We start from the raw sequence: 15,173 nt of genomic DNA, 5'->3' as shown, positions 1-15,173 counted from the left end.
TTCTGTGATCTATAGTTGTTAATTTCTTTGTTATTTGGTTTCTTGTGGAGAGTTGTCTCATTGACAATCATACCACATCTTCTTTTTATAATTACCCAGTATATATAAAAATAGGAATGTTCTTTATAAGATTGTGTTGACATAAATGGCGTAAGAAGGCTACAAAAATAATTTACTATCATTATATTTATTTACTTTTCTACAAAAGTTTTTCATCAATGCAAATATATATACATTTATTTATATACAAAACATATACAAAAGTCATTATATCTTCAACGGAATGGTATCACAATTATGTTCAACAAATAAACAACCATCATTCAATGCATGCCAACTGTGATGAAAGTTAAGCAATCAATATTGATGAACTCTTCATCTAATATGAAGTTATATATATCAACATCAAAATAACAAGAATTCTAAACCCATAAAATTCACTTACTATATATTTTTTATAAAATTGCGCACGAAATTCTATTATTGCTCATGATTTTACTGAGTGACAATATCAATGTTATAACTCTATGCACTTCTAATTAGGGTCACAATCTTATTGTGCTTCAAGTACATGTATTTGAACAAATTGTATAAGCTAGATAACTTTCTTTTGACCCTCCATTTTCCCATTTCATGGCTTTTCTTTGGCTATTCCCTCAAAAAAATTGTGTTCAATAGTTAAACTCATATATGATCTAATTATACTTAAACAAAAAAAAACATTTTTTTTTTATTGCAGCAAGAGTCTTGTGCGAGCAAATTAATGTTTTAAACTTGTAATTATATGTATTTAAACCTATTTCTCTTTGATTTTTTTTTTGTAACAGAATTAAAAGTAAATATTAAACATTGAGTTTCATGACACTAAGGAAATGTAATAAAATATTGCAAAACTTTTAGGCACTTCATTTTTATGGGTTGCAATATTGGCAATATTACTTGTGGAATGCATACTTTGGCACTTAAATTGCAGCAAATAACAAAACACAACGTATGATAAACTATTACTTTACTTGTTAAAGAATTAACCATTTCTTGACTTGCGTCATTCTTACATTTTTTAACAAATATTTCAGATATTTGTTTATTTGAGACATAATTTTAAGACAACGGCAACAGTATATTAGGTACAAGATCCTCAGCACGAGATTTAGTTTTTACCCTACTAAAACAAATTGAATGGATACGTACACTAATGTATCTTGATTGGTTAGTTTTTGATTCTGCTTCAAACGCTCATTTCAATTGTATTGTAGCAGTTAAGATTGCCATTGTTAGATATTATACGTCTGGCTTTTTGTTTCTGTATGTCTGTAGTAGTTCGGTTAATACAGTTCAATAGCGAAGAATTGTATGTTTTTGATTCACTGCTTTGATTGTATGATGTGTTAAGAACATTATCAGTTAAGTTGTTTCATCACAGCTCGAACAAATTGTCACACGTTGACCTCGTCTTTGAGCCTTTTCTAAACAATTTACTCAATAACTTTTTCGGTCCCTTTCCCGAAGAAGGTTTTTCCAATTGATCTTGAGCAATCATATTAGCAGTAGCCTTTTCTATTGCCTCTGGGTTAAGTTTGAGCTTTATTTGTTTCAATAATCCCACTAACAGTTCATCGACTTTATGATTAAGAGCTGCTGACGTTTCTATATATTTGCAGTCGTAGTCTTTGGCTATTTGTCTGGCTTCTGAAACGAAAAAAGACACGTCAGTTTAAAGCACACTTAATGACAACGTAGTACACAAGTAAATCAATTTAATAAAAAAATGTAAGCCTTAGAAAGTGTTTTATTGTGACATGAAGATTGGAAAATTAAATTGAAGTGTGAACTAATAGTCGTCGGTTGTAGACGGAAAGTCTTAATACTGACATTTGTATTACTTAATAAGGGAGTTCGTTGACATTGCCTTATAAGGTTCGTGCACAATAATTGAATTCACGTGAAGGAAATAAGCAACCGAGCAAATCATTTTATAGATAATTCAAAATAAGAGTTTCAGATGCAAATCAGATATTGGATGGTATCATGTTAACGTAATAGAAAGTTAATTTAAAGGATGTTAACCGTATGTTTGCGTAGAAATTACTATCATCATCATGATAAATGGGGTTATGGTAAATTGGAATGTTTAATTCAGGGTTAAGGGAACGACTATTTTACTTAAAAGAGGGGGGTATGTGTTTTTCTTCTAAATATTCTGATCCCCAATTTGATGGGGGAAAATATTATGGTCAAGCAGATAAAAAAAACATGCTTAAAAAGAATTCTGACTCCGACAAAATAAAACATACCACCAACCCCCTCCCCTTGAAGTTAAATTGTTGTTACCTAACGAAAAATAAATATTAAAGTTCAACTTCTCCATTTTCAAGACTATCTATTGACAAATTTTTATTATTTTTATTGTTGGGTTGCGAAGGTTCCCAATGACGAATACCTACATTTCCGTCTATACACATTAATACTTAAATGCTTCAAGTTATTTCTATTTTTCTAAACCATTGGTTACTTAAACATGTACATCTTAAGATATGCTACACTGAATGCTTCAAAAATAAAAATTAATCAATCAAATGTTCTAAAATATTTCCTAATGATTCATTAATCTTACGCAACATAACTTTTTCTCAGTAAATTGACTCATTGTCTGATGAATACAAAAAATGAAAGTAACTTGATCCATGAAAGAGCTACAATTAGATATAGCCTTATCTTTGCTGATCTCATAGGAATGATTATCGGTAAAAATAACTAACATGTTACTTTTTTTAGAAAACAGATAAGGGATTAATTGGACGTTATTAGTAAACAAATGTAAAATCGTTGAACGATTTAGAATTTAATCTATACATGAAGGTTTAATTTTGTATCTTAGTTAAGAAAAGAACTGTTTTTGAAAGCTAAAACCACGAGGATTTTAATTACGTTTTTTTTCTTTTTTTAGAGTATAGATATTTAAACAATTAAAAACACAAATTTTAAATAAAAAACGTGGATTATCACGTTTTGTGTGATAAAAACATAGACGTTGACGTCACTACTGCTCTATTAACTTCAAAGAGTCATAGGGTAGATAAAGTTGCAATACCACACCCATACTTTTTAATAGAAAGTTTGTCTACAAGATTACGTTACAATTAGTTGGCCATGCTGAACAGCTTGATGTCAAGGTAAAAGTGTAGAATTAAAAGATGTAATCATGTTAATCACCACAAAAATTGAAAAACACCCAAAATCCCAAGGTTGCATTAAATTCTAATAACTTCTGCCGACTATATGTGTATATGATATATGCAATACAGTTAATGGGCTGTCAGCTCGTTTAAATAGCGAATATTTTAAATTGTCAGTTCAAAACATCGGTCTATTAGCTAGGTTATACAACTTGAAGACTCTCATGAAATAACATCATCCGAAATGTAATCCCTGGCAAATAAACGTATATAACAAAATACTTATAAAAGGGACCAGGCTCATAACGTTTCGTCTACACGAGACTCGTCAGTTGCGCCCGAATAAAAACATCATATTAAGAATCAAACAGTGCTACATGTACCTACATGCAGAATTATTTAATTGATGTCAGACCTGACAACTAAGGCAGCTGGTCAAATTTGGAAAGTTCGTTCGGGTTATATACAAATAAATTTGCATCTTTGAAAAATGCTATAGAAAGTATATATTTAATACTAACCTTCAGTGGATATCTGTCGTTTTCGTACCAAATCTACTTTATTGGCCACTAGTATTATAGGTCTGTCACTGAACAGTTCAAATCGTATGTTTTGTAAGTACTGTTTGGCGACTTCAAAGGAATCACTGTCGTGGACGGAGAAGGCTACTATATAGGCATCTACAGGAAATCTGTCTAGGTCTTCCTATTAAATATGAAAAACTATATATTATAAGTTTGTATGTGATGAAAACTGTTTCCTTATTACCATTATCAATTTGAATGTTGGTTTCAACGAAATATAAGTCTATTTCCTTTCTTTTCGTTTAAAGTCCATGAAAGAAGATTGTTTTGTGACAGCAACGAATAAAACAATAGGATAAACACCACATTTAACTTAAGCTATATATATAGATAACATTTCTAATTCGTAACTGATCATAAACGCTCTTTCCGCAGTTTGCACTCTAAAATACTAATAATTTCTAACAAGTGTAAAATAGTAATTTTGCCATAATGATTGTTCGGGTTTGAACCCGCTCTCAATATTGTTTAATATAATAAAAATGTTAACATGTATACTGACCTCGTGTTCTGAGTGGTCAATAAATTCCATGGTTGATTCTTCATCATCTACCAATACTGATAACATTTTATCATCATCGTCATCTGAAAAATATTGTACAAATATTGTATTGACTTATATTTCTTTGTTTGTTATATATTTTCATATTCTATACGTCGTGTGATTTTTATATGATTCTATCAAGAATTTTCGACAAGGGATTATACTATAGATGTAGGAAGATGTGGTGTGAGTGCCAATAAGACAACTCTCCATCCAAATAACAAATTTATAAAAGTAAACCATTATAGGTCAATGTACGGCCTTATTTTAAGAATACATTGTATATAAAGTTCAATGTGTAGCGTTAAGTAAGGGCATGTAGTCCTGAAGCAATTATACACGAAGAACAAAAAAATCTAAAAGATTGATAATAATGGCATTAGTTACATTTTGTTTAAAGTGGTTTTATCAACATGTATAAATCGACTTTGCATCGATTTCTTTAATTTCACTATTAAAAAAATAGTGTATTTTAATTTTTATTTCGTTTTATCATTTACAGATGACTGTATCTAATTTTTTTTAGATTGCTACATCATTTTGTGTTCATTCAAAATTAAACAGCGTCAGTGCTATGATTCAGAAAAATTAGAAATGTTACAGCTAAATGACTTTGAGATCATTAATAATTTACTAGACTGATTAAAAAAAAAGATAAAATAACTTCCTAACAACTGAATACTTAATTAAAAGGTAACCTGAGTTTAAATGAATGTGTCAAGTCTCGTTAGATTAATGTATATCACCATATATTGATAACTTTCAGTTTACTTTAATTAAAAGAAATAATTCAATCTCAAAATAAATTTGAGTGGCCGAAAGAAGATAGTTAACTTTTTTTTATTCGAGCGCCACTCACGAGTCTTTCGAAGACATAACACGCTTCTGACATGCAACATGTTATGCCTGGGAGTTTATATTTTTTAATTGCAACCGGAATAGTACCATTACATTTGTCAATAACTTTGCTTCAAATTCACGAACATAATAAAAGAAACAATATAAAAATGCTTGTATAAGACTTTCACAAACCAGTACAAACACATGTAGTTTTAATTTATTTCCATGCATTCAAAATGTAAAAGAGGGACGAAGATACCAGAGGGACAGTCAAACTGACAACGCCATGGCTAAAAATGAAAAAAAGACAGACAAATAATAGTACACATGACACAAAAGAAAACTAAAGAATAAGCAACACGAACCCCACCAAAAACTAGGGGTGATATCAGGTGCTGCGGAAGGGTAAACGACACTTAGTCTATATTGTTAAGTAAAACTTACCATTTCCAATTTCAAATGACGACATGTATTCAGATGTCATGAAACGTTTAGCTAGGGTTGTTTTCCCGACACCATTAGCTCCTATTATTAGAACTCTATAATATCCACTGGAACATGAAGAAGAACAACTGCACGTGATTGCACTATCGTCTGAATTGTCACTAGGAAATCTTTGCCGTTTTAAGTCTTTTTCTACGAAAGAAGGATTTACAGATGACCTTCTAGAGTTTTTATTCTGTTCATGTCCATTTGTATGTCCTTTAGATGTCATTTTGAAAGACCTGACCCGTTTGATAGGCCGTTTGTAAGCATCTCTTAAGTCATTATATGATACTGAAAGTAAATTTTCTGTTGAAATAGGTAAACTGTTTCTACGCCTCAAATCCTCCGTTTCTATTAAATTTTTATGTCTCGTCCTGTCTTTAAAGGAACATGTTCTAGAACTCGGCTCCGAGCGAGACTCAATTCCATCTGGGATTAAAAGTTCCGGATACAAAGTAAATTTCGGCTTTATGTACTCTCCAACATTTATATCAAAATTTTCGTTTTGAATCATGCTTCTTTTCTTTTCCGAGTGCTTAGTCATAACTTGTATTAGCTTTTCAAGATTTAAAATAAAATATCCGTTCCGCTGTTATTCCAGAGTTTTAAATTTTCACTGATGTTTTCCAATAGTTTTATTGTATTTATACTTCGTTCTGTAAATATCTAATGAACCACGTGGTTGCCTGAGTCAGTTTCAGTGATGTCAATAATATAAAGGTTTAATCGCTTCCAGTGACGTCGAACATCTTGTATACGATAACAATTTATTACTACAATTTAATATCGGCGGGATATTGCAATAGGAATCACAAAGTTAAAACGGTACATTGGCCTTTTGGTTTAGTACGCTGGGGAGATAAAACCTCTATTTGCTAAAGGGCAAAATTATATTTGTGCTAGATTGAGTAACAGTTTATCAACCTGTATATATGTATTTATTTATATGCACTTTTCTCTTGTGCAATAGTAAATCAATACGGTATTTATACAATTATGAAAATATAAAGTTTTAATGAAAGAGGTATTACAAATATCTACTTAATTTGTAATACTGAAGCGGGATGTTTATACAATGATAATTATCATTTCTAAATGCAAATCGCAAAATGCAAATAACCTTCTATATACATGTATGTAGATATCATTTCAATTAAGTATTGAACTTTAAAAAAAAATCTGTATGTTTACGTTTTTTTTTAAATTTTTTTCTTCAAATTGGTTGAAATGAAATAGAAACAAGGCATATATATAACTTTTTTTTTTTTATAGAAACATGACTTTTTATTAGATTTCAGTGACTTTGAGGTAGATTTCAGTGACTTTGAGGTAGATTTCAGTGACTTTGAGGTAGATTTAAGTAACTGCAAGTACTCTCAAATCTCTGTGTACATTAAGTGATTTTAATAGTGCATTTTTTGGCTTTATATTGATCTAATGAGTTAAGCTCTTTCCAACTGGTTTTCATGCTTAAAAGTTTGTTCTTATGTTGTACTGTAACACCATTTTCCCAGATTAAGGAAAGCGTTTATAGCCAACAAACTTAACATGCCTTACCCCGCCGCATTCTGCATTTGCCTGTCCCATTTCATAATCTGAAATTTAGTAGTGGTCATTTGTTACTGTATATCATGATTTATTTTCGTTTATTGATTTGTTCATAATTCAAGCTGTTAATTTTCTCGTTTGAAGTGTTTTACGTTAATTTTGTCCTTTCGTTGCCTTTTGTAATTACTATATGTGGTATTGGGTCTGATCATTATTGAAGACAGTACGCTTATTTTATACGTTACTCGGTCGCTGGTATAGAGTTGTCTAATTTGCAATTTCACCTCTTCGTATTTCGGCGCATGCGTCTTTACTTCCGGCTTACAAAAAAGTCACTAAAATTTCAACAGATGTGAAACTATCCCTTCGATAAGTGGGAGAGATCCGTTTGAGCCAAAAATGCGTCCTTTTGCGCCACAACTTTTTTTCTCCAATGCTACGTTTGCTCCACCTGTTTTAAAATTACATGGTATCATTTGCGCCAAAAATAAAACATACGATTGCGCCAATTAGAAGAAAAATTACTTCCCTCCTCCTTTATTCGGATTTGGAACCCGCAGCTTACACGGGAAATGTTTCCTTTTCTGAAACATACTATACTTTCTTCTTACTGCTGCTGCATGGGTATTTCCCAATTTAATGTATGTAGTAGCTTATAACTTCACTTTATTGTTTAAAAAGACAATCATTGAAGGATGAAATGCATAAAACAGTTCATAATAGTTCCTGTGGATTGTCTCTGCTCCTTTACTGGTACGTCTTGAGATAGATAGAGTTTCAGCCCATACGGACCGTGGGAACAAAGCACTGTATCATCAACATATGTGGCTAAAACATGATCAGCAATTTAAAGCTGATATTTTCTTCTCTTTTGACATATCTTGTATTGAATATTCAGCAAGCAATTAGTTATCTTCTCTCTCTGTACATGGACTGTCTAATGCATTTCAAGTCATTTCTCTATACAGATGCTTATCTTCATGGTGAAATATCTCCGAACATATGATACTTTTTAAGCCAAACATAAGATTAAATATCAATCATTAATATTTATGACAGATATATGTACAGTAAATTGGCGCAAATGAGTTCCGATTATTGGCGCAAATGATACATTTGGAAAAACAAAATTTGGCGCAAATAATACCCCTGAAAAACAGTAATTGGCGCAAAAGGACTGCTGCCCGATAAGTGATCTCCGTTAGTATGGTCACCTGTGTTAATTGAGCTGAAATCATTTTAGTATTTACCTATTCATTCACAGTACTTCCCATTCATGGAGGCGTACATGTACAATGATTGCTCGCACAATTACAGCGTCATCACCTGAACATGTAACAGCTTTGATTGTGAAATGCTTCTATCATTATCATTATCACGAACAAAAACGAATGAACCAATTGTTTACGATAATTATGGCTACTAAAAAGGTAAATAAAAAAATGCTACTTGATTTTTCATTATATGATATTTACAATGAGGTCGGGTTTTGTTCGTACATGTAGCTACATGTATTTGAGAATTGAAAAGATTGTCTGGTCGATTTCTGTGCATACATTCAGTGGTTGTCGTTTGTTGATGTGGTTCACAAGTGTTTGTCGTTTCTTGTTTTTAGTAAATTTTAGACCGTTGTTTTTTTCTGTTTAAATTGTTTTATTCTTGTTATTCATGTATGTACAAGGATGAACAAATTTAGAAAAGATCTACTCCATATTAACAAACATTTTTTTATTTAGTCGTGCAAGTTCCATGTAATGGGATTGTACAATTTGAAAGATGCTGAATCTTATTATTTATTCCTGAACTCTGTCCATACGGATAGGATAGTTTTAGCTGTCTATGCATGTGTATACATGTAAAGATGCTATTTATATACAAGTTTAAAGTGTATCACAACTAATTTGGCCCCGGTCTCAAAGAAAGTTGTACATTTTGAAAACATAATAGTTCCTACGCATGGGTGTAACTTTCCAAATTAATAGAATATTCTGGTAAGTTCAGTTTCAAATGAAAGCTGAATGACCATGGTGACTGGTGATCATTGTTGAACACTTTTTGACATACAATTTTGAATAATAAAAATACTGCATGAAAATTGTTACATGTACGGATTGTACATTTACCTGTTTTTAGATCTGAAATACCAAACGTCTCTTATATGCAATTAAATGTAATAACTACAAATGTATGAGGATTGTTTGCAGTAATTAGTGATTAACCTCCATAAGTCTGTGTGCATGCAGTTCTGCACATTTTTAATTACGATATGTCCCTGATTTTTATCCGAATATTAGATGTTCTTAAATGGAGCACTCCTTCTAGTTTTCTTATCTTCTAAGACAAAATGAACAGTTTCCTTTTAGAGAAACTTGATAAATAATAAGATACATAAGTTAATCTCCTATTAGATATATTAACATTTTTAACTATAAGAAATGTTTTGTTCTATATTTTTCGTGCTTTGTATTAATGTCGAGTTCTTGTAATACCTTATTTTTATTTAGTAATGATTGCATTATATAATGAAACTTTATCGTTCTGAATCAGACTCCGAGAATTATTATCGTTGAATACCCTCTGCTGAGAAACAAAGAATCTTCATAACAATTAGTGCTGTTAAGATTTTATTACATAATCGTAGCACGAAAAAAGGTTACTCAGTTTTATATCTTTAGGACTTTATCATTTGTGGTTTCTTTCAATCCTTTTTGATCAGTGTGTCCCGCCTTTTTTAAATGATACTATAGTTTGATCACAGCTGTATTCGCAGCACTGCCCATTAAACCGATGCCAATTTACAGAACATTATATTAAGGATAAGATAATAACTCCATTGACCTTTTACTTGCTATTTTATTAGTATATCTATTACCTGTAAAACAGTTATAATTGATAAGAAATTAAGTTGCTTTGTTAGATACTGAGAATTTAATAGCACATAATGATAACGTAATACACGAATCAATGTTCGACAGTCATGTACTTCTGAGAATGTACAGCATTGGAACTTTGTTCGATAGGTGAAATGTTGCTGCACTTAATGTCACACTTAAGGTAGAAAGTACGTCTAGTACCTGTAAACATTCAATTTGGATGATTATAATAGTTGAAGATGACCTTTCATATGGATTTAGACTTTTGGGAGATAGACTAAGACAACAGACACAATAGGACAACAACAACTGTATCTTTAATTTGAGTAGTACAATAAGATGTGGTATGAGTGCCGATGAGACAACTCTTTATCAAAGTCACAATTTCCTTAAGTAAAACATTAAGGTCAAAGTACGGTCTTCAAGCACCTAGAGTGCTTGAATTACAACTCAGTACATATCAACGTGCATGTGGTAGTTATTAATACAAGATGATAAGCGTACGATATTTGACCCAAATAATTGTACGATGGTCAGTGATCATACTAAAACAATGATAATACTGTCTCATGACAGATAATGAACAGTGGTATTGATCTACCACACATTGCCGAAACATTTTATTGCATAAAAATACAAAGAAAATTTGTTTGCTGTTTTACAAATTAATTTCATAACTTCTTTTGTTGTATTAATTTTCATCCTTAATTTTTTTTCTTTTTCTTATTGAAATAGGAGTATGTGGTATGATTACTAATGAGACAACTCTCTACAATAGACCAAATGACGTAGAAACTAACAGCTGTAGGTCCGACCCTGCGGCGGTCTTTCATGTACGTTAACGATACAGAAAAATCCTCAATACAATAAAATTATAGATATCAATACATTTATTTTTGAACAATAAGAAGGTGTTATACCTTAATCCTCATTAGCTAGAGTCGGACAGAGATCATCAAATATCTGCCATCAGAACCAATTCGTTATTGAACAAACCAACAAAAAAACACACAGTAATTTACGCGATTTCTGACTCTGTACATAAGGACAACCGCCACCACATTGGCATAGACACGGTAGAGGTTTAACATATAGGCATGATAATGGGCTAAGCATGACAAAGGTCTATACATCATCAACAAGGATCCGTAAAGGCATGATAAAGGTCTAAGCATGACAAAGGTCTATACATCATCAAACAAGGTCCCGTAAAGGCATGATAAAGGTCTAAGCATGACAAAGATCTATACATCATCAAACAAGGCTCCGTATAGGCATGATAAAGGTCTAAGCATGACAAAGGTCTATACATCATCAACAAGGATCCGTAAAGTATTACAGTACGAAAATTTCAATTTCAATTTTAAATTAATGGCTTCCTAAATATAAAATTCAATGTATTATATTGGATTATTTTTTATTCAGTTTTCCAATTGGAATATTCGCCTAGTATTTGACTAATACAAACCTATACAACTGAATAAGATTGACAGATAACGGGATTTTATTCAGAATGTTTTGCTGTAAAGCAGGTTTCTTTAATTTAATAGATAAAACTTTAAGATTTATTACTTCTCTGAAAGTCGCTTTTCAATTAAATGAATCTAAATTTTCTGATTTATAAGCCATTTTGGTAACTCTATTTAACACAAACTATAGTAATTTTTTGGTGTTAGAATCTAAAATGATGCAAGAAAACAACATGTTTAAAATAAGTTTGATCAACAACAACGAATTACTTTTTTGTTTTAAATCCAACGAATGCTAATTTTAAAATTAAAATAGTTTATTGTAGATTGTCGTTTCTCCCGATGCTACTGCGATGACGCATAAAGTATTCAAAATTCGAACATTTAGTTAACTAACGTCGAAAATAGATAGAAAAGTAAGAAAAAACTTAACTTCATGATACCATTTGAAAATAGAAATTGAAGACAGCTGCTCACCATCTTGGCATATACAGTTTCTGACGGAATTTAACATAATTATGTTGACCAGTATTAAAAATTTTAATAACAAATATGTAAGTGCGTCCATTTTTTTAAGTTTCAGACATTTTTGTTCGTAACTTTTTAGAGGAATGAATGTAAACTGGTTCTCTTGATGACGGTTGTGTGAAAGTATAGTGAAGTACTGCTACCAATATTACACTGTAAGACGATTTCACATTATAAAGTCAAGTACCTTGCGTTTCAAATTCATTCACAACTCAATTAGATTCAGTTAGATTTAAAGTTTGACTCATTGTTTCATTTAAATACAGATATTCACCTCGCATCTTTTATTCATATTTATTTCATATATACATCTGATTTGTGTCATTAACTTTGATAACCCGTGACAACTCCGTGAGGTTTTTCTGTTGAAACATTTCTGTCTCTGTCCAACATATCCTCTTTTTCGAGGGGAAGTTTAAATGTACGGCTTTCTTTCTAAACGATCCATTCTTAAAATTAATTAATTAAAATATTACGGGAATTCTTTGTGATTTTACTTCTCAAAACCGGGGTTCAACAATAATGTTCATGAATATAGGTTTCATCGTACTTTGAGATGTTGAACCCTTTAACCCTTTATTATCACCGATTCAGAGGCTTCTTTGTTAATAATTTCCTTAAGATATAATCTTGAAAGATATTTTGATATATATGCATAATTAAAAGCCATAAATAGAAAGATTACTGGAGATATTGATGATACAGAAAAGATCTATTGATTTGAACATCCCTTTACAGAGGAGTAATTTAGTATCAATCGTTAATTACTGAGGATAACAAGCTTTGAAGAATTTCAATTTTATCCTATTAGAGAAGCTTGTACAAATAATATTGTTATTAGGAAGTTTGATTTCCTGAAATTTACATGAAAACTTAGATAAACAGTTTGTGTAAAATTTACAATTGAAGGCAGTCTCAGATTTCTCCTGATATACTCTCAAATTAAAATATAACATTTTAGCCCACCACAACACAACTGTTTTCAATTTAGAATTTATTGTCCGGAGTTAAGTGGGTTGATCGTATTGACAGAAATTGTATTGTCAAGTAGAGTTTATTATGAATTACCAAACTGAACAATGAATAATTATCTGTTGGTAAATTCAGATTATTTTGAAATGTCTAGTATGATTTTTTTTTATACAAGAGAAAACTCATTTAGTATGTAGTTTGTGGTGTTCGTTTAGTTCGTGGCATTCTCCAACTTAATACGTTACGTCCATGTTACGCGCTCAATTTAAGAGTCATTAACAACAAAGGATTGTATGTTAGGTTCCTTCGTGAATTCTAGTCATAGCAGCGTGTTGTTATATTGAAAAGCTTTTTCATATTAACATTTATTAATTTAACTTGACGTGTTCTCCTACTAAAAATGGTAAGACAATTCCCAACCGAACTGTATTAAATACTATGATGCAAAAAATATGTCAATCACAAACGAAATAGGCATTTTCGTAAGGAATATTTTTAAAATTGATCATGATTCTTTAATATTTATAGGCACATGGTTGTAGACTTACGATTCAAATAGGATTCTCTCAAATAATCTAAAGCATGAAAAAAGGAGCAGGTATAAAGAAAATGTAAGTGTTGGGATCCCGCTAACATGTGGAACTCCTCTACGTTCTCTATGTATGTATCTGTTTCAAGTCAGAGCCTGTTATTCAATGGTTGTCGCTTGTTGCTGTGGTACATATTCGTTTTTCGTTCATTTAATGTACATTAACTGTCCCGGGAGTTTTCTCGTTTGAATTGTGTACATTTGTCAGTTGAATATGTGGTATAAGCTTTACTCATTGTTGAAGGCCATATAGTGACTTATTGTTATTTATGTCTGTGTCATTTGATCTCTTGTGAAGAATTGTCTCATTAGCAATCATAGTTTTACATCACTTTTATATAACAAACAGAAAATACAATGTTACATTTTACAATATTTGAAAAAGGCAAAAATACACGTCTATCCCGATACCATAAGAAAATTACAATTTGAAGTTCGGTAAGGACATTCATTTATACATTCTTATTATAAAACAACTTTCGAAAAAACTTTAGAACATCTACAGTTTCTATTTCATTACATTTACATTGATTTGAAAATTTACAGACCATATTTGATTATATAAATCAATTAAATTACATTGTAAAAAAATGAAGAACAGAACTTTTGGTCAAATTTGGTCTCCAACGTTACAATATTACCTGTTGAAGTCTATTCTAGAGACACTAGTCGAGCGGACGGGAATTATGTCATGCGTTTGTGACCTACAAATGTATGAACCCTCTCTATTGGCTTTTCTTTGTTCCAACTCAGTAAAATTTCAAATTGACAGGGGGTTGTTGCAGTTTTTAAATTCCATTTATCAAGTCGTATATTTTTGATTCAATCCATACATTCATCAAACGACTTTGTATGTGATGTTATAGTGATAATTATAATAAATAGGACAACTTAACTGAATATTTTTGTAGATATGATTGACGTTGAATTTTTCTTTTTGATATACTAATTCCGAACCGTTCAGAATAAAAATTCATGCAGAGTTAGATATTTGTACTCCTTTACACTGTGATGATAGCATCTAATATTAAAGAATTGACTACATGTACTTATAGCTTTTAACCTAATGTAAGTTAAATCTGTTTGTATATGAAAAGAAGAAGAAGTGGAATAATTGCCCATGAGATAATGCCACGGTAATGTTATTTTATAATGAATTCTGTAACAATTGTCAGGGCAGCAATTACTCCATTATAGGTCAGAAATTGTACGTAAAAGCGAATATGTCATGCAAGTAGATTTAAATGTATGGTTTGACGATGTTTTCTTTCAATACATATTTGACATACATTTGTAACAGTAACTTGTGTTTCAAAAATGCATTCCTTATCAGACAGAAAATTAATGCTTGAAATAACCAGTATTACAAAGGAGAAAAGTCACATTCAGTTTATTGAACAATAATGTCTTCTTTAGGTGTAATACCACCAAATCATGGTACGTCACATCCGGCTGTATACGAAAGTAGGTCGAAAAAAATATTCCCTTGAATTTGACAGTTGTGGGTAATTAATCCTACATTTTATCGCAGTAAAACATTTATTCTCGTGGGATTTTGTCTATG

At 31.1% G+C, this 15,173-nt stretch overlaps 1 protein-coding gene across 1 annotated transcript; it reads right to left on the bottom strand.

Annotated features, from left to right (window-relative positions):
• Positions 1-572: 572 nt before the first annotated feature.
• Positions 573-6,248, bottom strand: LOC139524349 (GTP-binding protein Rit2-like). Its single transcript, XM_071319114.1, has 4 exons — positions 5,589-6,248; positions 4,263-4,345; positions 3,698-3,881; positions 573-1,689 (listed from the first exon to the last, which is right to left on the bottom strand). The coding sequence occupies exons 1-4, from the start codon at positions 6,172-6,174 to the stop codon at positions 1,418-1,420; spliced, it is 1,125 nt and encodes a 374-aa protein (XP_071175215.1). The 5' UTR covers positions 6,175-6,248; the 3' UTR covers positions 573-1,417.
• Positions 6,249-15,173: the final 8,925 nt, after the last annotated feature.

Source organism: Mytilus edulis, chromosome 5 (genome assembly GCF_963676685.1).
Source record: "Mytilus edulis chromosome 5, xbMytEdul2.2, whole genome shotgun sequence".
Lineage (NCBI taxonomy): Eukaryota > Metazoa > Mollusca > Bivalvia > Mytilida > Mytilidae > Mytilus > Mytilus edulis.
Note: the sequence above shows the minus strand (reverse complement) of the source record. Positions and strands in the feature narration are given on the sequence as shown.

Excerpts from the sequence above, each read along its gene's own strand:
- LOC139524349 (XM_071319114.1), bottom strand. The coding sequence starts at position 6,174 with ATGACTAAGCACTCGGAAAAGAAAAGAAGCATGATTCAAAACGAAAAT. Across the intron at positions 4,346-5,588 it reads GTCATTTGAAATTGGAAATG|ATGACGATGATGATAAAATG; the intron begins GTAAGTTTTACT and ends AATATTTTTCAG. Across the intron at positions 1,690-3,697 it reads ACGACAGATATCCACTGAAG|AAGCCAGACAAATAGCCAAA; the intron begins GTTAGTATTAAA and ends TTTTCGTTTCAG.